The sequence below is a fragment of the Ascidiella aspersa genome, chromosome 1 (genome assembly GCF_963924565.1).
Source record: "Ascidiella aspersa chromosome 1, kaAscAspe10.2, whole genome shotgun sequence".
Classification (NCBI taxonomy): domain Eukaryota; kingdom Metazoa; phylum Chordata; class Ascidiacea; order Phlebobranchia; family Ascidiidae; genus Ascidiella; species Ascidiella aspersa.
The window spans coordinates 19110496-19137563 of record NC_139447.1 but is presented as its reverse complement, the minus strand read 5'-3'; the positions used below and the strand labels follow the sequence as shown (position 1 = coordinate 19137563).

General features: G+C 36.3%; 1 protein-coding gene across 1 annotated transcript in view; it reads left to right on the top strand.

Moving 5' to 3' along the window:
• Positions 1-23639, top strand: part of LOC146168173 (atrial natriuretic peptide receptor 1-like) — a 43614-nt gene extending 19975 nt beyond the window's left edge. The window contains exons 10-23 of the mRNA XM_083391029.1: positions 4574-4720; positions 4787-4859; positions 4927-5074; positions 5151-5222; positions 8715-8792; positions 11101-11278; positions 11361-11516; positions 12833-12988; positions 13053-13221; positions 18568-18714; positions 20389-20581; positions 21182-21356; positions 22789-22887; positions 22960-23639. Coding sequence (XP_083247155.1) covers positions 4574-4720; positions 4787-4859; positions 4927-5074; positions 5151-5222; positions 8715-8792; positions 11101-11278; positions 11361-11516; positions 12833-12988; positions 13053-13221; positions 18568-18714; positions 20389-20581; positions 21182-21356; positions 22789-22887; positions 22960-23126 — 1958 coding nt within the window. The 3' untranslated portion in view covers positions 23127-23639. The remainder of the gene's footprint in view (positions 1-4573; positions 4721-4786; positions 4860-4926; positions 5075-5150; positions 5223-8714; positions 8793-11100; positions 11279-11360; positions 11517-12832; positions 12989-13052; positions 13222-18567; positions 18715-20388; positions 20582-21181; positions 21357-22788; positions 22888-22959) is intronic.
• The last annotated feature ends 3429 nt before the right edge of the window (positions 23640-27068 follow it).

Below are 27068 nucleotides of genomic sequence, written 5' to 3'. Positions count from 1 at the left end.
ACCGGACGTAAAAAGAACATTCGCGCGAAGCGCAAAAATTTTTCGCACTTACGTAGTTAAAATACTCAAAAAGTATTTAAAATGGACTCGTGTATAGTTTGTTAAAGAGGCAGCGGGCCCGATTAATTACAGCGACCGCTTGATTGACTGTTATTAATTGTCGAACACCCACTTGTTCATCAGTCAACCCGAACGAATAACAAAAGGCGAAAGACAAAAAAATATCCTGCGTTTACGGTCGACCAAACAAGAAACGAAAAAGGCATTTTGCCTTTGATTTTGGTTTCGCATTAGCAAGACGTGTGACCCAATTACACTGAAAAAACACGCAGCTTCGGACGGTGAGGTAAACCCTGACAAAAACGAACAATAAACGTTAATGTCACTTCCGAAAAGAGGGGGGTCCGAACCCCCAACCCCCAAAATATTTGTCGTTCGCTAAACTTGGTTAGTTGTCGTTATTTTGCGTAATTCGCAGCAATTAGTCTTCGAAAAACATATTTCGTTGGAAAACGGTGAATGGGTAGAGTTAGAGACCAATGCCATTCGAATGAGAGATGTATATACTTGCATTTCTGCAATTTTCAGCTCATTCTGTAATAAGGAAAAATATTTGTCGTCTGTTAAACTTGGTTTAACGCCTTTATTTTGCATTTTTTGCCATAATTAGTCTTCGAAAAACAAATTTCGTTGGAAAACGGTGAATGGGTAGAGTTAGAGACCAATGTCATTTAGATGAGAGGTGTATAGACTTACATTTCTGCAATTTTCAGCTCATTCTGCAATAAGGAAAAATATTTGTCGTTCGCTAAACTTGGTTAGGTGGCGTTATTTTGCGTAATTCGCAGCAATTAGTCTTCGAAAAAGTTATTTCGTTGGAAAACGGTGAATGGGTAGAGTTAGAGACCAATGTCATTCAAATAAGAGATGTTTATACTCGCAGTTCTGCAATTTTTAGCTTATTTTGAAGTAAGTAAAAAAAAATAGACATTAATCAAAAAAAAAAAAAAAAAAAAAAAAATAGACATTAATGGTTTGTGGTCAACAGATGTAAAAAAATTTAAAAAAAAAAAAAAAAAATTATTTCGCCGAAATGACAATGGTGAAAAACCGCTATGTTGTCTCAAAAAATACAAAAAAAAGACGTTCAATTCGCTTTTCAGAAATTCTTTTTATTTAACTATAGCAAATCGTTATCTAAAACAGGGCTGCGGAGTCGGAGTCGGACTCGGGACTCCACGTAAAATTACCCGAGACCCGAGTCCGACGTGCGCATGCGCAGTATCAAATTTTAAAACTGTTAAGGCGGCAAAATGCAAGTTGTAAAAGTGTAGTAGCAAATGGTGAAATAATTTTTAACCATGTAATGCGGATGGATCAATTATGACATCAATATGAGTGGATTGCAAAAAATCCACCTTAATTTAGTTGCGTAAATGGGTAAAATACAGGCTGTAGAGTAGAGCTACCATATTTTCAGCACCTTAAAATAGGACATTTTCTTGCCTGCAAGTAAAACGAAAGTAGAATTGTTACGTTTGGGAAAAACGTGCCATATCAAGTATTGTATTTAGCTTCGAAATTAACACGTCCTTTTCTGAAACACGGATACTTCTGGCGTAGCTCATCAGTAAACAGTTTTCTTTTTCAGCATTATAATGTATAGCCTATATTTTGCTTTATTGTTGTCTAAATTTAAAGAAAGCGTCTGCTGAGAACCACCTGATGCCATAGACAAGTGGATCTAAATCTTTTTCAGCCGTGTTCCCCTTGGTAATTTTCCCATGCCTTGCGCACCCCCTCTCTACGAAAAGCACTTCGGCATTTTTAATTAAATATCACTGAGACAACTTGAAAATAATGAAGTTGTCGCGCAAAGCGAAAAAAAAAAAAAAAAATTGGGTTTAATTGGCGCTAAACTGTAAATTCAGAAGGATTTTAGCATTGGACACACAATAAATTGCTCGTGCACGAGATGATTTTAACAAACGTGTCGTGAGGGCATTCACTCCACAGTTGTAAGGCTGCGATGTCAGCGCAAATAAAAATGTAGGCGCAAAAATTAAACTTTGCGTTATCGTGTTTTAAAAGATGTGATAACACACAACAACAGCAGCAATATAGCAAAAACATTGTCGATTCGCGCGAAAAAGTTTAAGTCCCCTGTTGCTAGCCTGTTATCCAATTAAATAAAACATGGATAAAAAATAGTTCCAACGGTGGATGAATTTTATCGTTTATCTATAAGTTAGCAAAATTTGAAATAGGGGCGTTATACCTTCAATGATATGAAAACATGCAGTGTCACTCAAAGAGACTTTGTGCTAAAATAAGTTAACATCTAAGTCAAAAAGATTCGCGCAGAGCGCGAAATTTTTTTGCCTTTTTAATGTTGAAGTTGGCAAAAACATAGTTTGTACAGGGCTGTAGGAGTGGTGTGCAACACAGCGAAACCATTGGAATCATTGCAAAAATTAAATATTTACTTAGAGCTAGTGCAAAATAAAAGTATGAGCAACTAACTCAAAATGCGAAAAAAGCGGACATTTGGACATTTATGAGCGTCCTCGGAGGATTGTTCAGTTTTCTTGAGGAAAGAGGACAAATTCTCCTAAAAGAGGACATATGGTAGGCCTACTGTAGAGTCAGAGCTGGACTCGGGACTCGACAAAATGTTACATTTGGCCGGAGTCGGACTCGGGACTCGGGAGTCGGACTCGGGCTTATTTGTTTGGCCTGAGTCGGACTCGGGTTTTTTTTAACCGACTCCGCAGCCCTGATCTAAAATATATGACTTCACACAGGACAACATATTCCATAAGACAAATGTTTTGTCGGCGACACAATGAGTTCTAATCATTTTTTACAATGTTGCGCATTAAATATTATGTAAAAAACCCAAATTATTTATGATGAAAAAATTTCTATCCATTTTAAGTCTTTAGGTTACGATGTTACTTTTGCTAAATATGCGTTAGTTTTCAAAGGACCCCTGAAAACTAGTTCTCGTACCCATAGGCACTGAACTATCAAAATTCCGGGGTGATTCTCCCTAACCAGTGCAAAAATGTAAATTAATCACATAAACAATGCGTCAGCTCTTATAGATAACAGCTTTTGCGCTTCTTCTTTCGTATGGACGATTTTATTATTCCAGTTCAAATATGCGGGCAGCAGTCGAAAAGCCAGCGGATAGCCTCATCATCCAAGAGTGTTAGACTCGATATCCCACTAGGTGGGCGATATATGGGGCACCGAGAGACTATGCGGTCTGCAGTTTGTTCTTCCAAGCCACGACCCCTGTTCTCAGCCTGTAAAGGCGAGTCCAGGCCCGCCGAGTCGGAAAAAACCCTGATCGTTTATTGGATGCGTTTGGGCAATAGTGGTGCAGAGGGTTGATCTTGCTCCCCCTCACCTCGTTCCATTTAGTGGCCATCCATTCAGATATACCAAAGCTTTCACTTTCCTGCAGTGATAGTGCAGCCGGTACAAGAGGGTGTCTCGATTGTAGCCCTTGGTTCAGGTTGGCCAGCCTTGTGATCTTGTGGTGGAGATAATGTTGCTCCATGAGAACGCGGCGACCTAAACCAACGAAGGCTTCTCTGCGGCTAACCTCAGCGGGCTTTTGCGCTGTTGCACATTATGACTGAAACATACCATTTAGCATAGTGTACCTTTCTTACAGCGCACAAAGGCTGAAAAGATTCCATTGTAATGGGCAAAACGTAATATTAAATAAAAAATAACATTTACCTATAATTAAAAAATATAAATTTGTGGTTTATGGCCCCGTACTTGTACGTGGTAATTCATGATGGTGCATTTATTGAACTAAAACAGTGATGTAGTAATTTATCCCCCCCCCCCCCTAATTTAGGGCATAACTTAGGGCAGTTTTCAGAGCGTCTAAAAACGCTCCGATTTGGTGATTGGATAAAAAGTGGATCAGTAAATCTAGTTCTAAAAGTTAGTAAAAACTTTATTATAAATAAATGAAAACAATTTTTTTTCAGTCCTTTGCTTCCTCTTGGTAACCCTTTACCACCACTTTAACAAAACGCGGTTTAAGCCAACACAACCAATTGAGCATGATTTTGTCATGCTGCTAGACATTAAAAAATCACTTTTATCGGGCTTATTAATATAGGTAACAAACCCCTGATTTTTAACATGACCAATGTTTTGTTCTGACAATACGTTATCGTCCTTGTTGGACATTATTGTCTGATCGTAACAAATAAGCTTTCACAGTGCAAGACATTGTATAAATTATGAAAATTTTTCGTATGAACAACTATATAATGATTTGGTTTATACTTCTGTTAATCCTTAAGGGGTGTACCATACATACAGCATGCATACAAATCAAAAGGGTATACAGTTAAAACGGTTTAAGAACCCCTGCTTTATATTTACGAAAACCACTTCCTGTTTTTGCGCTACACATTAATAAACAACTACAAATTTCTTTAAAATGTATTTTTACAGTCCTAATCAATCGTGATAATTATTTTTGCCTCTCCGCGCTATTTTTTTCCCTAATATATAAAAAATATCGTGACTGTTTTTGCAGGACGGTTCGGAGTAATTGGCACATACAACTCTGAAACACAACAATATGTCGAGGCTGAAAATCAACAGGAGTTTTGGAAGACGGGATCCGCCCCTCCTTCACAACCAAAATGTGGTTTCAGTGGAAAATGTTTTCCCAATAATCATGGTACCTTTCTAGTTCTACGTTAGTAAATGCCAGTTCATATGTTTACAAACTTATTTATGATTTTAGTTCTGCTGTTTGTCACCATCATCGTCTTAATTTTCGGTGTCGCAGCCATCGTTGTTTCAATGCTTACTTGGAGGTTGGTTTGATAAATTAGGGTTTAATTTCAATAGCGCAAAAACAAAACAACTATTCTTACAAAACAGAGAATATAAAGCTAAGGAAAAGATAAATAGTCAACTTTGGAAGGTAAATTGGCATGACATTGAATTTATGGACTCAGATACAAGAAGCGCTAGCTTGGTTGGCAGTCAAATGGCTTATCTTTTCAACTCTAACACTTCCGTGGCAGAAGTTAGTGACATAAATGCTTTATATTATGTGAATTTATTTAAAACAGTTGAATGAGGGTAATCATTTTTCGATGTAGAGAAAGTCTAATACTGAATCTTTGCTCAGTGACAAGTCAAATTCAGTTATAACAACAATTGGAAAATATAAGGTGAGATACAAACTATAGCAACGTTTATTTTTTTAGTGGGTAATCTAGATTATGTTTATTTGATTACGTTGCACTATTAAGACAAATGTTTTGTCGGCGACAAAAAACATTTTCAACCCTGTAGATCAGAATTTGAACGAAGATATTTTGTGTTTCACTTTACCTAGATTTAATCATTTGCGAAGAAAAAAAAAGTATTTCATTATTTATTTCGCTTATTTAATTATTCTTTTAATTGGCATTTGAAAACAAATTATAAAAAAAAAATATACTGTGCATTCATTTAAAAAACTATTGTGTTGTCCAATATCTAGGCAATGCGTAAAAATTATTCTGTTGCATTAGAATAATTTTTCCTGATGAACGTCGTTGATGGTCGCCATGTTTAGGGATCACAAAGAGTTGTCCATATTTTTGTCGGTTGTCCATTTTTTTTGTTATAAATATGACTTCGAGGCAAAGAGGTGATGTGAGCTTGTGGCAAAATTAGACATTAGGATTCGTGAAACACTTTTCTAAAAATGAAAGCGCTTAATTTACTGCATTCACTGAATTTCATTAAACCTTTCAGCTCGTTAGTTACCATAGCCATGCTCTATGTCAGCGTTTCTCAACCGGTGCGCCGCGAGAAAATGGGAAAAAATGTTACAAAAATTCTGTATTATTTTAGAATTTGCGACTAAAAGTGGATTCTGGCAATAAGACCAAAATTAGAATAACATCAACATCGGAATAAAACACAGTTCGGAATAAGATCGAAAAAGGACCAATAGATAACAAACCCAAACCCCTATCGGACCAACAGTCCAGTGTCAAAACAGCGTCTACAAACACCGCCGTTTAAAAAACATGGCCCTTATAAGGCGGTGGCGGCGCCTAATCGTTTTATATCCATTTCCTGCGGATGAGGATGTTATTTAGGCCACTTGGATCTTATACCGAAAATGTATTGGGTTTTATTATGACGTTGGTCAATTCTAGAATTCAAAGTTAAAAATTTAAATGACATATTCCAACATTTGAATAGTTTAAAATTGTCAATGCAGAATCAAATTGAAAACACTCATCCACATTTAAAATTAAAGCTTAAAAAATATAGGGATTTGGAGAAGGAAAGTTAAATTAGGCTATTTGGAGATGATTCTTTAATCAAAGATAACCATTCAGATTTATCTTTTTTAATAAGGGACTATGTTTGTAAATAAACTCTAGTCACTATTTTCTGTGAATAAACACTGAGTAATATGACTGGATTCGTAGCCCCTATTGAAGTTTGAATGGTTGATGTTGGCTTTTCGCTAACAAAGAAAGAGGAACTATTGCAGCATGTATCTAGCGGGGCTTTCGCCATAAGACCGCAATTAAAACAACATCAACTTCGGTATAAAAAACAGTTCGGAATAAGACCAAAATAGGACTAATACCTAATACTCGTAATCGTAATAACGTTTAAATCAAAATAAGACCTAAATTCGTCCGAATAAGGCCGAAATTGCAAGAATAAAGCCTTTAAAACCTTTTACTTAACCCAAAACTCCACCCATAACTTCAACACTAACTCCCCTAATAATTTGAACCATAAACCAAATTCTTATTCTACCCATTACTCGCGCCTAACCCCAAACAGAGGCAACCAATGCAGTGCCAAAACAGCGGGGCCCTAACGGCATTTTAAACTAGGGCACCCAAACGTCGACACCAAAACGGCCGATGCCATGAAGATGTCCCTTAACCGTCCCAGGCCACACCCTGCTTTTACTGTTTTGGGCGGTATTTTGTCCATTTAGGTCTTATTCCGTTAATTTTTGGATTTATTCCGAGTTAGATGTTGTTGCTTTCGGGCCTTATTCTGTGTTTCCATCGAACTCTAACTAACATACCGTGTGTTTTTATAATTTACAACATAAAGGGCCTATTTTATTTTTTTTATTTTTATTGAGGCCTGTCTTATTAAGCACATCGCATTTTAAAACAGGGCTTTGGAGTCGGAGTTGGATTTGGGTCTCTACGTACCGTAGTCGATTTGTTTTGCTTAAGTCGGACTGCCTGAGTCCCGAGTCCGACGTGCGCAGTAACAATTTTAAAACTGATAATGCCGCCAACTGCAAATTGAAAAGACGGAATAGCATATGGTGGATATTTTTCAGCAATGGTTTGTGGGTGGATGAGATATATGACACCCCTATGAGGGGATAGTTGAAAATCCACTTTAATTTAGTTGCGTACATGGGTGAAATAAAGGCTGTGCAGCCGGACTCAGAATTTGACGAAATTTCACATTTGGTCCGAGTCGAACTCGAGAGCTGGAGTCGAGTTATTTTTAACCGACTCCGCAGGCTTCTTTATAGATAATAAAATTAGGAGCCTGATGTAATAACAACTGCCAGCAAAAAACAAATATCCAAACAAAGTTAGATGTCGACTCGCTCGTCAGGTGGGCCGCCGCGTTTTCAAAGGTTTACGAGTGTGCCCTAGAGTGAAAAAGGTTGAGAAACACTGCTCTATGTGATTGGTTTCAAGAGAGAGTCACATGCCTTATTACCACTACTATTTTTTTATTACCGAGTAGAATTTGTTCTATCATCTAGACCAGGGATGCCCAACCTTTTAGTAGAATGGGCCGCATTGCCACTTTAAAAATTTCGATAAATCCCACTAAATCCCATTAAATTAAAGGGGTGATGTCATAAGTTACGTTACATCGTGACGTCATAAAACAACTGTACTTATAAACACCCGCTCTTCCAGATAGAACCGCAAATACGCAAGAATTAACCCTGGGAAAGTGAAGTTCTAATCGCGCGAAACGCGAAAAATTGAGTTTACATGCTGTATCATGCCATGGTACGACACCATTTATTTCCTTAAAACCGTCCGCAAAAACACACATAAAAAAAACATTAGATTCGATTATAGTCTCAGACAATATATTAAATTAGGTCTACATCCAATACTGCGCGTTTTACACCTTTTAATAATAGTATAAACAATTGTTTTAAATAAAGGCTACTGAAATTGAGAATAAGTGGTGGGCCGCACGTAAACATCAGGCGGGTCGCAGGTTGGACATCCCTGATCTAGACTATAGAGAACAATCAAGGAGAAAAAGCTACGGATGAAATAAATATTTTCATAAATTGCTTATACGAAATGGCATTCCTATTTGATTGTAGGTATTGCCTAAACCTGGCTTTCAGGCGATTAGTGCGTCTAGTGATTATGCATCAAATGTTTTTACCTTAACTTGATAACATCTGTAAAACTATATCCAAATGCTCGAAGAAACCACAGGCATTTTTTGTTATTATTGCGTCCCACGGTGGTTAGTGTTCCGGGGGACAATTTAGGCATAAAAATACAAGAAGCCGTTAATGTACCTGGTCCACATATGGGTGACATATGGTGTTAGCTTTTGAATAATTTGCATTATTAATTAGAAAATCATTAAATATTTTGACTACCGTACCTTATTAAAACCATTTTTTTTTAAAGGGAAAATTGATATTTTTAAAACTGTTGCCAAACAAGAATATCGAACTAAACAAGAAAAATCTTCAAGAACTTATACAGGTAAGAAACACACTGGGTTGCTTATTTCTGATACAAACCCGCGTTGTACAACAGCAACCTTTTAATGTAAACAATAGTAGAATTGTGATAAGCGTGTTTAACTTTTAATAACACAGGAATTTTTCTAGATCAAAAAATATCAAGCCAGGAAATTGAACAAATCACTTCAACGCATGGGGTACCTAAACTTGGGTCCGTGAAAGCAGTTTAATATTTTTAGTACCAAAAACAGCAGGTTTAATAAAAACTTATACCAACCGTGATCAACGCGAACCAAATTGTTTTCGAGGGCTGATTGTTAAAAAAAATTAGCAACCCCTCATTTAAAGGTTGAGCCAGTTGAATAAACAACTTTAATTCCGTATAATTATATCAAGAGTTTACAATCTTTGACGTAAATGCAGGGTGAAACAGGGATGAATCTAATGTTTTTGTTTAAGAGACCCCGAAAAAAAAAGATTTGCGTCACAAAGTTACGCCATTCTGTAACGTCAAAATAAGTAACCTTAAGACACTCCCTGTTACCCGTTCGGACTCATTTTGGCAATAGTTTTTGAGTCATAGTTCACCAGGCGCCAATCCAGCGGTCTAAAACTCAAATCGCACTGAGAGCTAAATGAAACTGCAGGGCTTAAACTGATAACCGAAAAGAGTCCATAGTACGGTAGTAACAGTCCGACATTATAACTTCATTTGTTAAAGGTTGTTTGAAGGTTGATCGAAGGTTGTTGCGTGTTTTAACAGCTTAGCCACAGCAAGGTATTAAACGTATTTGAGTTTATTGAACAACATCAGAACGGCCATGCACAGTACTAGGTCCATGCACAGTACTAGCGGTCCAGCATAATAACTTCTGTTCGTTACATTATTTTAGTTGGGTGGGTTGTCCAGATCAGTTCCAGTTACGATTCAGTTAAATAAGTCCGCCCCGTTAAGCCTCGTTTGGCTTTTGTACATATCGCCTAGCCATCGTTTAGCAGCCAGAAGAGTTAGCCCCGGAGAGGACCAAATATTTAAAACTGGACTGATTTTATTTATAACTTAACCAAAGTTAAGGGCGAGTGTTCTTGCCACTCGACTCTAGGCCTTTGTTCGCGTAAGGTTTTTCTGTCAAGGAACGATTGGATCCTACATGGAATGCAAGCGATTTTGCATATTAATTTTACATCCAGACATGTCTCCAAATTTATCTAGTACAACAAATGCTCGGTCGAAATCCGTTTGTTCGTCTCTTATAAAGGCTAACGTATCATCAGCGAGTAGAGATACTTTAAATTCGTCGTCATTCAATTTCGCAACGCCGTTGCTAGACATTCAAATAGCAAAAAAAGTGTCGGAGATAATGGGTCGCCTTGCTTGACACCTCTTTTAACTTTAAACTCGCGCGACAAAAAGTTGTTGTTGGTTATTTTACAGGTAGGTTCCGCGTAACAACATTTTATCCAGTTTACTAGGTTCTTTCCAAAGCAAAAATTTCATAATGCTGCGTAAATTAAATCCCAACCAGCAGTGTCAAACGCTTTGTGAATGTCCAAAGAAAGTATGGAACCCGGAATTTTTTATATATTGCATAGATGTACGCAAAAATGTCATTTTGTAGATAGCCGGAGTTCACGCGGGACTTGCCCCGGGTCACACGGAAAAGGGTTAGAAAAATACTTGCATCGTGGACCGCAAAATATATTTCACGGGCTGCATGTTTGACACCTCTGCACTATAGGTATAGTCAAGCAGAAAATCTGCAACCAATTTATTTTTGAAAAGCGTGTTAAATTGTATCTAGTCTGGCACATATTGTTGTTTGAATTTGGTCGGTTAACTTTTGATATTGTGTTAATACTTAAAAAAACAGTGAAAATTGGTACGAAGCGCAAAAAAGCGGTCGTACTAAAAATATTATAGCTAAATTATACTGCAACGCCATATAACAAAATTGCATGTGTATAAATAGTAAAAAAATATAGTTTGGAAGTCATGGCCTCGTACCCCCTGGATCGGGGAGGCCATCGCAAACTAACCGATTCAGTCGATCAATGATGCAAGCAATACAGGCTAAAAAAACTAATCTCAAGTGAGGTTCGAATTCACGAACTCCGCCATACCGAAATGACAAATTCGGTTAGTCTGCGATTTCTCCCGGTGTGCTATAATCTTAGGGCCTTATCGATGATTAAAAAGCGACTTCAGAAAGTATCACGTATGTGCATGTATCTTACATTTCGTTGTTTAATAAGGTTTCGTCTTATACAATCTTTCAATATATGCCTGATTGAACTACCAATTATTTAACATAAAACCTGTTTTTTAGATGAAAGAACATACTTATGAACATTTAACTCGCTTTGATGGAATCTGTATCGACTCACCTCGTGTAGGAATTATAACAGAATATTGCCCAAAAGGAAGTTTGAAAGAAATTCTACTAAATCAAGAAATTCATCTTGACTGGATGTTTCGATTTTCTTTAATGAACGACCTTGTAAAAGGTTCGGCCTTGATTATTATGCAAACGATACTTTTATTTAGTAAAAAAATTATTGACAAACTATTTTAATGTTTTCGTTACAGGAATGTCCTATTTACATAACTCAGTTTTACATTTGCATGGCAATTTGAAGTCAAACAATTGCGTTATTGATTCGAGATTTGTTTTAAAAATTACGGATTACGCATTGCCATATATGAGAAATGTACTGGCGGATGATTCGGATGCTTATTACGAAAGTAAGAATACGTTTCTTTATGTTTTGCTCTATGATTTTACGGTTAGCTTGCAAAATTAAGTGTTAATGACACTATATAGAATAAAATTCGTTGTTTATTTTAAGATACGCAAGTGTTTTATACTTGGTTTTGTTGAACAGTCGAAACATCATTACATTTTGAACATCAGAATAATCCAGCAAAGCTAGCAATTTAGGTCAGACACTTAAAATATTTGAAAAGATACGCTATATTTCGCCAGCAAAGGCATTGTCAGTATATCTGAATAAACAAACGAAACAGTATACGAATAAGTCAGATACATTATAAGATAAATAAAACTAAGTAAACTAAAATAAATAACCACAAAAATCATTAAATTGTAGTAACATCCAACATGTAGAACCCCTTGCGAAAAGGTTGTTCATTCAGATATAGTGACGATGTCTTTGCTGGCGAAATATATTTCTTTTAAGATCCTCTAATAGGGTCTGACCTAAAGAATATTCTACTGCTACGGATCAGGAATTAATGTCGGTATTTATGTCAAGGTGATATTCATTATCACATATACAGTGCAACATATGTTAAACAAATTACCGTTTTCGCTCCAGTTTATATGAAAATGCGCTTTTTACAAGATTGCCAAATAGGAAAGGTAAGATGTTCCACCGAGATATAACAACACGGCCGAGCGTAAATTAATCAATAGTTTAAAGATGTGTTTTCTAGGGTATTGTAGAAAACCTATACTGGTTTGTAGGTATGTTAAAAAATATTTAATTGTAACCAAAGAGGTCTAATGATTAACGATCGGTGACGATACTCAATTTCAACTCCTCCAATACTCGGGTGGTATTGATGCGGAATCAAATATGGAGTTTATTTTTGTATTATAGCAATGTTTTGCACTATTGCTTAGAATTCCCTACTTTGTAAGGTGAATTTCTGAAAAAATATTACTTTAAAAATCGAAGATATATTGGCTTCCTAACACAAAGCAAATTCCGGCTAATACGCTGCAAAGTAATACTAGTCCACCTTTCGAATTGATCTGTTTTTCTTATTTGAACATACTAATGACGTCTTTGTTGACGGATAAAGTCGGACATTCCTTGTTTTACCATGAAAGATAAAGGCATGTTTATGAGCCCTATTTACCATATTTAATATCTGATAACTTTCTTCATATAGCTTTTTCTTCTTTTCACATGGGCCAGGGGAGCATACCCACTTTTGTGACACACGATGAATGCTTTTATGAAACATCGGTGCGTTAAAGTTTCAATGTTGATTCTGAAACAAATTATATTAAAACCTTTCGTTCGTTTCTTCAGGATTGTTGTGGACAGCACCGGAACTTTTGCGATGTTCGTCTCCGAAACTAAAACAATCGCAAAAGGGGGACGTTTATAGCTTTGGAATTATTGTGCAGGAAATAAGTATGCGAAAAGGAACGTTTTACGTGGAAAATGTTAATATTACACCCAAAGGTAATAATATATTATCGTAGCATGATCAGTGTGAATGTCCAATAAAGTAAACTATTACTTCTAGAAATAGTGAACAAAGTTCGGAACGGAACTTACCCATACTTTCGTCCACACATGGATCCATGTGTTCTAAGTGAGGACTTGCGCCAAACTTTGTGTTTATGTTGGAATGAAGACCCTAGAGAAAGACCCGACTTTTTTCAATTAAAGGATATTATAAAAAAATTTAACAAGTAAGTAAAATATTTTAAGCATCAAGTATTAAGAAACTGGGCATTTTTATTAACCTAAATATAAAAATAAATTCGAATCACTTTATCAATGGGAACACACAATAAAACCTAAAAAGAAACAATACCTAAGGCAGAAAAATCTATTAAGACCAACGACACAAAAAAGACAAATATATACGCAGTAATATCCACTACAGAGTAAGATCAATCGTCTGAATAGACTTACACCAGTCGAGATAAGTCCTAATTTCATCGGAAGAAGGCCTAAATGGCCAAAATAACGCCTGAATCTTTAAGGAGATGGTATGGAATAATCTGGGGGCCATCGGTCTGGCGTCGGCCGTTTTGGTTTCGACGTCTGGGCGTTTAAAAGGCGCCGTTGGGGCGCCGCTGTTTTGGCACCGATTTTTTTTCCCTATTTGGGGATATTGCTGGATAATGGCTGGGGTTGGAAAATGAGTTAGGGTTAAATTTATTAGGGGAGTTAGTGAGGTATTAAGGGGTTCGGGTGGGTTGTTGGCAAAATGTGGATAGGCCTGATTCTGGCCATTTAGGTCTTATTCCGACGGGTTTTGGACTTGTCCGATTTATACGTTATTACAACTATTAGGTATTTGTCCTATTTTGGTCTTATTCTGAACTGTGTTTTAATCCCACGTTGACATTGTTAATTGTGTTAAAAAAGGCTGCATAAACCTAAAAGGAATTTTAAATCAACAAAAATACATTCAAATCCTCAGCAATACAAGGTAAAATTACCTTTACAAGATGAATAATATGCATAACTTATGACATTATTGGCTTAAAAATTTTATCAAACAAAATAAAAAGCAATATTGTTAGTATGCACCAGCCAAGGTGTGTAAGTGGGAACAAAGGGAGTAATATTCATTTCTGTTGTGTGTATGTGGCTCTTTGCGGCTATAACCAAGTAAATAACGTGACTCTTGGTCTTTGACTGTTCGGCTACCTCTGATATGGACACTCGCGATTTGTCGGGTATTACAGGATATGCTGAGGGTGGCAAAGAGTGTAAGTCTGAATAAACGCTCGCAACTAAACAATAATTTATGATGTAAACTTTGCAGTTAAACACTAGAAGTGGTTACAGATTTTAGTATGTACAAAACATTAATTAGCAACTTGATGATCAAAAACGTGAGTAAAAACGATCAATATTAACTGCTTAAATTTAAAGTGTTAAAGTAAACAATACAGAAACCTTAGAGTATGTTATATGAGGCTGTATGAGTGTATGTGTCGCTGCGATTATTATCGGCCTTAATGTTTCTTGTTCGACAACATTGCACTAAGCACATGCAATAATGTATTGTAAACCAGGGGTGCACAACCTACGGCCCTAGAGGAAAAAAAGGTGACCCGGTTAGGCTTAAAGTTTAGGCCGGCGACATGAATATGGCGACGAACTGTTTTATTTCCCTTTATGTTTAATATGTTGCCGCCTACTTAACATTGCTTCAGTTATTGGTCTTATTAACGTACATGGTTGAGAGTTTCCCCAGATTATAGGGTACACAAGATACCCATATTAAATAGTACTGACAAGTGAACTATTAGTATGCCAGCACTTCAGTTAAGCGGAATCTCGTCGACGATGCGAAATACCTTGGCTTGCGGCCCGCTGGCCTCTAGATAAACATATTTAACACGGCGGTTTAAAAGGCAAATCCATACTGTAAACTACGAGTTTTTATACACTTACAGTCATTTTTTTACATAAAAAGCAGCCAGAACAACAACATCGATATCCACTGTTCGAATAAGCATATTCCTAAAACCAGATTTTACATAATGAGCGCAATGCAGAAAAAGCTTTATAGAAAAAGTTACATCGTAGAACTTCTAAATTTTCAGACATGTCGTAGAGTGGTATGAAGGTGCGCTTTAGAGGTTTATGAGGCTGCACCCCCAGGGGCCTTTGATTGGGGGACAAAAACCAATAATGTGACGTCAACGTCTTAGTTCGCTGTAGCTATCGACTCCCGTCTAGCGGTTAAAAAACTTTATTACAGAAGTCCATATTCGCTTGCTTTGTTAAACTCGCAAAGCGACGAAACCACTTGGCACCATGCTGTGTGTTTTATTGTCACTTGGGAAATAAGCCACGCGTATGACTTGCCTTTTAGAAAGAGGCTTCTCTTCTTATAAAAAACACAACATATTTTGCAGCCGCAAATTTGAATGCGAAATCTGGTCGCAGTGTACGCCTCTCTATTTGCACCTGTTGCGCATGTTACTCCAATCAAACGTATTAACACCAGGCCTAAACAAATTAAATTGTACAAGGGCCGCAGAAAGCAAAACATAAAGTTGAATGCATTTTATTAGGGACGACGTTACAAAGCTACGTCAAAACATGGCGTCATACTAAAATAAATATTAAGAACGTTGCTATTATTGGATTTCAATTGGCAAAACTTTCAATTTAAAAGATTGCTTATTCGGCACATAAACGTGTTTTGCATATTGCTCGAAAATACAGATTTAAAGTATGTTTTAACAGTGATTGCTCGGACCAAGCCATGGTAAAAATTTACCCAGTAAAAGTTGGCAAAAGTATAGCAAACCATAGACGTATTTTAATAAGCATGTTATGGCGGCCGTGCCCGACTGCCCTACTGGTGTGCGTTAATGATTGATATGATAAATGCAGATTAGAAATGTTTACGACTTTAGGGAATGCAGCTAATTAAATCAATCTGCGCTGAAACAAGATGATATCAATGATTGATTGACAAACACCAAGAAAGATTAAATCATAAACCACAGACAGTAGTATGCCCGGGTCAACGAACTGTGTACTACCTTGGAACTGCATGCGCTCCGTTTTGACGACCAACCGGTCAGCTGCGTCACGAGTAACATTTAAAAACCCAATAAACAAATTTTTTTCGCGCTTCGCGAGTTTTATATATTCAGTTCTATATATGTTTGCTCGAGGTCTTTAGACAACAACAAGCATGTTTAACAATAATTGTTCTATGACGTCACGTTATAATTCTTTCTGACGTCATCTCTAAAAAAATTCTACTGGGAGATAAATAAATACTGTCAATGCGGCCGTCAAGAGTTAAAAGGTTGGGCCCCCTGCTCTAGCGGCTCTAGCCACTCCATGCTGTATTTGAATGTGTGTGATATATTCCCTGCTGTGTTTCAACTTTTTGTGTCATTTTGGGGTCGTGTAATGACCAAGGCCGAAACTATGTTTCTATTTTATCAGAATGACCCATATCAGCCTTTAGATAGGTTGCTGTACATAAACTGACAACAATTCCATTTTACAAAAATGAGAGAATGCTTCGCGAACCCTTTGAAGGCCTTGAAACCGCATGAAGTACCCCCGAGGGTCCGCGGCCACTAGTTTGATTAACACTGATTTAAATAATCAAATGATTTAAATAATCAAAAAAATTCCAAGTATATTCACGCAATCTAAACTTCGGGCGTTTTGTCAGAAAATATTTTTTGGGTCCGGTAGTGTCCGGTAAAAGCATTTTTTAAGGCAATTTATGTTCAACGAAACTTTCAACCTATATGAAAGTCAATTTAGAAAAGTGAGATATCAATTTTGTTTAAACAAATAACTTTTACTTTAAGATTATTACTCTTTTCTTTATATTGCTTAGTTGACCAGACCTAATATTTTTATATTTGTTTACGTACAGGGTTTTTACTGATGAAGTATTCCCTAAATCTGTGTTTAGGCGCGCTACATTAGAAAATCAAATTCTGTACAACATTTCCAGACGCGCTTATGGTTTACTTTACCTCCATGCCAGGGGTGGGCAATTATTTTTAGCCGCGGGCCGCATGAGAAACCTAAAATATTTTGGCGGGCCGGGTCAAATATAGGATCTAAAATACATGCAATATGTCGTCATACTCTGACGGTGTAAAACAAATAATCAACCAATTTGTTATTACGTTTAGAATTGTGCAATTTAAGTCGGATTTAAAGAAGGTCACAAAACGTCGCGCGAAGCGCGAAAAATTTGCGACTGTGTTTGTTTGAAAATGCAAACTTTAATTTAGATTTAGATGGTACGGAAGCATTGAGCACCGACTAAAAATGTACATTGCTTGATATATTAGCGTTTATTAAGTTGTGGTGCGCGTTGACCCAAAACTTAAGATTAAAATACGTGAAAATTTCGTACGAAAAACTTACCTATATGTTTTTTCTTCTTTTTTAAAACTTTAAGTTACCGATGTGTTACAAAGTTTAACAAACTTAGCCTAATATTTATATATATTTTAAATATTAGGCTAAGTTTGTTATACTTTCGTTGGAGAGAGTGCCACTGAGCAGAGGACGCTATTTGTCTGTGGAGTTGCTAAAAAATCGCGTGGTACACACGAGCAACACAGAAGAGATTCGCGCGAAAAATTTCCGTTTTATCATTTAGAACAGGCTAAAAATCGAATTTGGCGAAGTCTTGACAAGATCTGTCAAACTTGCCGTGGTTTTCGCTTAGCCTATGTATTTTATTGAAAATAAGCCGCGGGCCGGAATAAACTGCTTGGCGGGCCGTATGTTGCCCAGGTCTGCTCTATGCTATACTTTAACGTCGTAGGCGCACAACGCATTTTCCCCTATTTGAAATGAAATTATATCATGGTTAAATCGAGATATTTTAGCAGAGTTTTCTGACAATCTTTTCGAAAATAACGACGTTAGCCAAGATAAACAAATCAAATTTGTAATATTGCAGGTCACGTATTGGAGATGTACTAAATTGAGTTAATGTGTGCGATCGAACAAAATTTGGGGTAGATTGATAAAATAAATTTAATCGCACAAGTTTATAAATACTTATATGGAGGTGCATTTGTTTTGTGATAACCCTTTCTGTTTTATTCCACAAGTATCAGTAAAACACATCGTAATGTGAAAAAGCATTAATATTTTATTTATGTACGCGATGACGTCATAGGCGTCGCAGGTATGAATACAAAACAGACACAGTCCGACACAACACATTATAAGGCCGTTCCCTACCTACCTCGCAACATATTTTGGTCTGACTACTAGAAAACACTATCGGCTATCTATTTATAATTTTGTGAAAATTTAGACGTGATGCGTTTGTAACGCGAAAATTGCTGCAAAGTCATATTACGCTGAATATTAACGCACGTGACGTCATTTAACGAAATAATTTGCCAGGTCTTTGTTGAACTCAATTTCTGATAGTAATTAATACATTTTTTTAGCTTTAGACAAGAAGGACGTCACTAATTCCTATGCTTACATTTGTATGCTTATTTTTATTTGACAAATAACATCATTAAGTCAGCCTGATTAATATAATTTTGTCAAACTAGGAATAACAGTGGTAACCTCGTAGAGAATTTACTGCATCGGATGGAACAATATGCTTCAAATTTGGAAGGTTTAGTTGATGAGAGGACAGCGGCTTATCACGAAGAAAAAAAGAAAGCCGACGAATTACTCTACCAAATGCTCCCAATGTAATTATCTATAAAGAAACATATCGTAATGCATTCTACTATTATAACAGGGGGGCAACACGTGGCTCGCGAGCCCCATACGTCACTTTCGTTCAAGATGTATTTCACATTGCATCTAGATTGTAAGTCAACGATTAATTTAATTCTTTAATTGTGAAGTTTTTTAAAGTTTATATTATACCGAAAACTCTGTAACTTCCTAGCGCAATGGATAAAGTTTAAAAACATCACTAAAACAAACAATGTTTTACGGTTTTCCATCGATAAAACAACAGATAAGCTACTGGTTTTTAACACAAATAATGATGACATTGACCAAGTTCGGCCCGTGGGCCAATGAATTGTTTTTACCTAATTTTTACTGAAATATGGACCCAATGACTCCAGTCATTTCCTTGTTAGAACTTAAATCAAGTCATTGAAAAACAGCGCCTTAAGCGCATTAAATTCCAGTAAAATACACTGTATTTCTTTGCGTTTCGCTCGTATTTAGGACGTTTTTTTGAACAGCTGTGGGTTTAATGGACCTCACAACTTATTTGCCCAAACCATCCTAATAACTGCTATTATAACAATAAATGTGAGAATTATGACTCTTTGCTCAAGGCGTTAGATGTCCTAAATTAAACGTTTTGTCATTTTAAACCGAATTGACGCAATTTTTCCCGCGTCGCGCGAATTCTTTGCTTACATTTTCATTGTTCTTATATATATTGACCAAAGTTTGGTTGCACATTAGTTCATGAACTTGACCAGTAACAAAAAGCTTCTTAGGGATCAAGCCGTCACGTTATGTCAGAAATTTGGTACGTTTTCTCTAAAAATTGTTATTGCTTCCTAAAGTGAAAATCCTAGATACAGCCCTGTTCTTTGTGCTTTTAAAATCGTCAAATAAAAACAAGTTAATGTAGTATTTTTCTTTTTAATGAACGCTTGTGAGGGTATGTAATTTTAACCTTGTTTGACATACGTACGGAAGATGTATAAACATATGTTTCGATTTAGAAAGATATTGGGAAAATGTAATTAAATATTAAAAAACACAAAAGTATCACAAGAAACAACTTTTTATATTTTTTTGAACAGGGCTTGGAATTAAACTGCTGATCATAAAATAAAAAACACATTAACCTTTTCACCACGCAACACGAATTCAAGCATGTGTAGTATTATTATAAACTACGTAATTTACTTTCTAATACCACATAACTTAAACAAGAAAAGTACTAATCAATATTGCAGCAATATATTTAATAGTGAAGTAACCTAATCTGTTTAATGCTCCTTTAATGTTTTAATGTATCCGCCAAAATCTAACATCGTTGCCTAAAACAGTATAAAAGCCATTTTGTTTTGTATTGATATCATGATATGTACTGTTTTATGTAATGATTTTTTATATAAATAGTTTATCTTAACCTTTGTCTAGCTACTCGGCAAGTTAGTCGGTAAATGCAATAATATTTTCAGTAATGGACAGACACTGTATATTTTAGTCCCGCGTGGTTGGCTTTATGCCTTTCTGTAATGCAAATAATTATTTTTCTAAAATTAACAAATAGATCCTCAGTATCCATGAGAATATCTCGAGGTACATAGTTTAGGAATCACTGTGACATTTTTTTATTTTTTTTAAATGGATCTCAATAGTTTAAGTTTTATAATGTTGTGCAGATCTGTTGTGGAGCGTTTAAAAAAAGGACATCCAGTTCCAGCAGAAGCTTTTGAAAGTGTTACCATATTTTTCTCTGATATTGTTGGATTTACGTCTTTATCTGCGATTTCAACCCCCTTCGAAATTGTAAACATGTTGAATGAGCTATACACTCTATTCGATTCAACAATCGAAGGGTTTGATGTATATAAGGTAACAACGACATTTGTGTTTACGTTATAAGACTGAGTAGTTCTAGTTAATAACATCTAGTGCCACAAAATTGTTGTGAATTGATAGCGGCTGTGTGAAGTAAACCATATGAGTACTGCGGAAACGTGAAGAGTTATTAAACAGTATTAAACAGTTGACACAGTAGTTAAAGTATGCCACCGGTCCGAACCGTTTCTGTAAAATATTTTTGTTATGTACATCGTACCGATAAAAAAAATTCTTTTTCTACCAGCCCAATCCTTTTTCACCAGGCCATCGTAACATATTCTAAAATGTATTAAAACTATAGGATTTCAGTAGCATATTTTTGCACTACATTAATAATGATATCACGATCCTTTGTGGTTATTTTTTTAAACGTTACTACGTGTGACGTCATCTCTAAATAAACCTTGCGCTGCGGTAAGAAGATGATTTATCGTTCCGATAAGAAAATTGTTCTATTTTCACCTCTGGTTTACATTTAAAGTATATATAGTTGAACAATTTTATCGCGTCTGGTTTATGGTCATTTGATATTTTTCTGTGATAATACGCAACTAAAAAATTGCGAATCATTTGACTCATTGTGTTTTGCAGGTTGAAACAATCGGCGACGCTTACATGTTAGTGTCTGGTTTACCTGTGCGAAACGGAATACGCCACGCGGCTGAAATTGCTCGTGCTTCATTTGCTCTGCTCAAAGCTGTTGGCGGTTTTAAAATCCGGCACCGACAAAAAGAACGAATAAATCTTCGGATTGGTATACATTCTGGTTAGTTTTACTGGGTATTAGGGAAACTGTCGCCAAACATTACTTGGCATCCCTATTTATTTCGTTCAATTAAACTTTTTCTAAATAAAACGAAAAAATTTAAAACATTCATCGAATTCTGTGCTTATCTTTCACGTGGTTTAAAAAAAACATTTAAGAGTTCAATGGGCGTGCGCTAGTGCTTCTGTTTTATGGTAAGTTTGAATAGCCCTGGAACTGACATTCAATTGCAGCGTTGTACTACAACTATTCTTAATCGAATTAAGGATAATATTTTACCAGATATACTTGTGTTTTTGAAGTGATTTTGACCATTTAAGTCTAATTCAAGCGGAATTATTGCAAATTCTGATTTAGACGGTTTTACGACTATTTAAGTACCGGTATTAGTCCTATTTTGGTGTTATTTCGAACTGTGTTTTATTCCGACGTTGTTGCTCTTCTTATTTCAATCTTATGGTTGGAGTCCACTTGTCTCATTACTTTTATAATCATCGGGTATAACACAGGGCTAACAAATTTACACTGACATTCTACAACATAATATGCAGTAGTGATATTCTTACATTTTGTTTAACCATGCAAAATTCAAGTAGATTTCGCATAAAATCGTACTGCTGCAGTGGTAGTAGTCGTAGACCCAAAATTTGATATAACTTAGAATTATACTGGTAAATAATCTACCTAAACTGGGCAGCGCCGGGTATTTCATCCAGCAATACGTATAACAGCAGTGTAGCTGCAACAGTTAATAAAGATTACCTGTTAAATAGATAGTAACCCAATAAGACACTAAATATAAAGTTGTCTGGTGTTTCTATGACTAAATATCGGCAGGAAATTACAAAATCAATTTGGTCCAACCCAGGTAGCTTCTCTACTATATATCGGTGTTTTACATTCGTACCCGATAACTAAAATATCTGACGTCAGTATAATGTCTAAACCACGATATTTTTCCATGGAGTTTTTGCGAGAGTTTCTGGCAACTTTTCTCGTAGCACGCGATTTGGCGGCGGCCGACAAACTCTTTCGCAGAACCGCATCACTCATGACAGTTCCCAATAATTACTCAAATCTGTATAAAATGCACTTTCTACTCCCTTGTTGATTGAAAACAACGAACAAAAATATTGTTTTGGTCAACCGTAAAATAATTTTTAGCAAAACCATTTTTTAGTAAAAAGTCAGTTACTTTTAACATAATTAATCCTCTTTAATGTAATGACGCTATCCCTAAAAAACATTCACCGCTCCACAACAAACAACTTACAATCTTTGACCAATCCCGGGAATTTTTTACAAATATTTTAATCTATGTACGAACTTTCTACAGTAAATTCCCAATATTTAATTCTTTTGCACTTTGAATGTCGTGGTTTCGCATTTTGTTAAACGTTTATATTTAGCGTTGGTTTGGTATTTATTCTAGGTCCGTGTTGTGCCGGAGTTGTGGGCTTAAAAATGCCGCGGTATTGCTTGTTTGGTGACACTGTCAATACCGCGTCCAGAATGGAATCAAATGGAATACGTAAGAGACAGAACTAATTAACAAAAATACATTATATTGTAAGTGGAAATATTTATGACAATGTTGTTACAGCCTTAAAGATTCATATATCAGAAAGCACAAAATTATTGCTGGATAAGTATGGAACATTTCAAGCGGAATATCGTGATGAAATCGAAATGAAAGGAAAAGGAAAGCAGAAAACGTTTATTTTGCATGGGGAAACCAAGGAACGGTTAACACCTGACTCGTCGCTTTAAGTTTTTTCTTTGTATTTATTGTTTTGTGTAACGCTGATACTTTTTTAAGCCTATTTACGGAAAAAAAGTGTAAGGAAGCTTCATTAAATTACTATGAAATTAATAATAGTATTCTACATTTATCGGGTGTACACCGAAAAGCCATCGCAGACTCGCCTAATCTGTCTGTCTATGGGGCAGTTTGACTGGAGGTCGTGGGTTCGAGCCTCACTACAGGCTAGTTGTTTTTCTGGCTTGCTGCTTGCATCATAGATCGACAGCTTTTTATTTTTTTTCCAAATTAGATTAAAATTAGATTGTTTTGAGTTTTCTCAAATTAGAGAGAATTAGAATTACCGAATTCCTAAAAAATCAAATATCAATTAAAATTTGAACTAGAATCACATTTATTTTTTACGACTAATTTAATTTAATCGCAATTTATTCTTATAAGAACATGAATGGTAAATATGAGTGTGCTATTTTGTATGCCTTTCTATGCTTTTTAGACTGTAAATAATACATACAAGTCGTTCCAACCTAAACATTTTAATTTTGTTTTTGAACTAAGAGACTAAAAAGGTCGTTGGACAAAGTAGCATTTTTGGTAATATCGAAGTTAGATTAGAATTTGAATTAGAGCACACTAGTAATTCACAAATTATTTAGATTAGAATTAGCCGCATTTTGCTCTAATGAATTAGAAAACTAGAATTATCTATAGTTGTCGAAGTCTGCAGTTCGCGGTCCCAGTTTGAGAATCACTGCTTTTGAGTTTGCGAGTCAAAAGTCTCAATATGCCATAAAATGTAAATAGTCTTCGGACTGAAAAAATAGCCTTCGGACTGAAAAAATAGCTCGCGGCCCGCTAAAAGTCCTACATTTTAGCCGTGGCCCAGAGTTTGGCCACTAAGCTAAGCGAACACTTTGGATTTGGCTATAAGTTTCGTTTATTATTTAACGCAATATCGCACGTAGACATGGCAACACACAATAAGATCTAAAAAGCAACAATACCTAAAGCAGAAAAATCGGAAATAAGGCCTAAACAGTGCCTCACCTGCCTCCCCTGACTGCACGTCCCTGCCTAATAGTCATCATAATATTTAAATCAGAATTAGTCCTAAACCCTTTAGAATAAGCCCTAAATGGCCAGAACCAGGTTTTTACAACTTTTACCTTAACCCCAAACCCCACCCCTTAGTACAGGGGTGACGAACGTATTTGCCGTCGCGGGCCACTTTGTCAGTTACCGCTGAGTAAGCGGGCCGCACAACTTTTGACTCATACTATAAAACCTGTCAAAATCATCAACATTTGTTCATCAAACGAAACTAATCAAAACCCATGCGAACCATACAGCTGAAATTATTTAACGCAATATTGAAATATGAAATAATAAAAAATAGCAAATAAACATTTAATGAAATTTTTTGCTCAATGAGAAATTTGGAAAAATTTTTGCTTGTCGATGCGGCAACTCTCAACTGTATACTAAGATTTTCGTCTGTTAGCCTTGACCTGTAACGACTTTTTGTGATGTTCAAAAAGTGTTCAAGATATGTGCTTCCAAAAACAGATGACCATTTGAGTGCTCTTAAGTTTGGAAACTCTTCCTTTGATACATAAACGCGATAAAATTCAAGCAACGACTAGTTCAAATACATAGCCTTCAGCGTGTCATCACTTTGTACACAACAGTTTCTACGATTCCTGCATGGTATATACGCGTTATTCAATCTGGCTATAGACTTTTGGTATCGCATTGCAAAGAGTAGAAGCGGGTCAAAGAAACTTCAAGACTGCCGTGGTCTCACCCGAATGCTTCGCGGGCCACACAAAATTATTTTATTTGGGGCCCGCGGGCCTCGTCTTCGATATGCCTGCCTTAGTACATCACTAACTCCCCTAATAATTTCAACCCTAACCGATTTTTTAACCCAATCAATAACCCCAAACAGAGCCAAAAATACGGTGCCAGTACAGCCCAATCTAGGGCGTCCAAACGTCGCCACCAAAACGGCCAATGCCCCAGACCCATGGTGCCCGATCGACCCATACCCTTTACCTACAGTTCCAGGCGTTATTTTGGCCATTTAGGCCTCAATCCGATAATTTAGGACGTATTCCGGCTGATTTAGGTATTTTTAGACTACTTCGATCTTATTCTGTGCTGGATACTACTGCGATGTCGTTGGTCTTAATACTATCGTTTTATAGACTTTAGACTTTTCTGATTTAGATATTGTTGTCTTTTAGGTCTTATTGTATGTTCCCAGCAGTGTAACCTCGTCGAAACTAAGAAACTTTATATTGTAACTAATTGTCAATATATGTCACGTATAGGTGAAGTTTTTATTCGAAATTGCATAGTCTTAGCTTGACAACGACAAAAAAAATACACATTCGCCCTAAACAGTTTTTAATGAGCTTTTTCAAAGATCAAATTTACAATTTGGTATGTTGTGAACATGTTATGTGGCTCATGTTGTCACACTATACTAGCTTTTCAAACCTTATAAATGCTTTGTAAAATGTGGTATTTATTATCATTAGGGCAAATGTTTTTTCACTTGACAAAAAAGGTCAATACTTTGTCAAAATTAACACGTTAGATCAAGATTTGTCAATATTGTTTCAAGTAACTTTTTTCAGAAAATGCACTATTTTTTTTATTTGTTATTAATTATTCTTTTCGGCAAACAGTATGTTTGGTGTTGCCGTGTTTAAAGCATGCAACAAAATACGATATATTCCTTGTATGGGTGGGTAAATACACGATTAATGTATCGATTCAGGAATCCGGCCAGGCAAGAACCTAATTTTAACATATCCGGCCCGAACGGACAAGTTGCCCGCCTCTGCCTTACAGGGAACACTGCTTATCAGTTACTTGTACAAAAATAAAATTACAATGGTTTTGTTAATTAAGCCATTCTAGAAGGTTGTTCGAGAATTGTTTGGTGAAAAAGGTGCTGCAAGGAAAAAGGTTAAGAACTACTGTACTAGACCTATTGCTAACCTCCTAAAGATGCTATTTCATACTCCATGTTGCTAAACAGTTCGCAAATAAGTCATTTCGACACATTTACTAAACAGTATTCGTCGTGTCTTTTTTCATTAGTGATTTGCAAGAATCTCTAATCATGTGTAATGGTCTGTTTAGCTGTTTGTCTTTTTGATATGCCAAAAATATCAACTAAGCATTTCAAAAGTTTGTATAAAACCAAAGAAACGACTGATTTGTGCTCGACAGGTCGTCAGTAAAACGGGAACACACAATAAGACCTAAAAAGCAACAATACCTAAAGCAAAAAAATGTATAAAACCATAGTATTAATACTAACAACCTAACACAGCCAAATACGCTTAGGGTTATTGGTGGGTAATGAGTTGGGTTAGAAAATGAGTATGGGTTGAAAATTATTAGAGGAGTTAAACATTTGCCTGGTGCACCCGTTGCAATTAGTGGGATATTTCGCAGCCCTATAAAAATGCAAGGGTCAGTTGACCCATGTTTCTTGTAGTAGGCTACACTAGTTCTTTTTAATGTAACAACTTTCGAACTAATGCGAACAATTCGCTGATAATCCGTCCTAAATTCATCCGAATAAGGCACAATAACGCTTGGGAGACGGTATGGAACGATCGAGGGCCACCTGCCTGGCATCGGCCGTTTTGGTGTCGACGTTTGCGCGCCGTTAGGGCGTCGCTGCTTTGGCATAGGATTTTTGGTCCTGTTTGGGGTTAGACCCACCTAGGTTTCGGCGACCATGTAGTTGCTGGTAGAGTCAACAGAATTATAAAAGCATCGCGAACGGCGGGAAAAATTCAGTACGTGCAGCAAATTCATCATGTTCAGAACTTGCGCCATGTGCTTTTCGCTGTCACATTGTTACGTCATGAACATAGAAATTAAATCACGTTTCTCGGTATACTACTAATTATTAAGCAGTGGTCGGC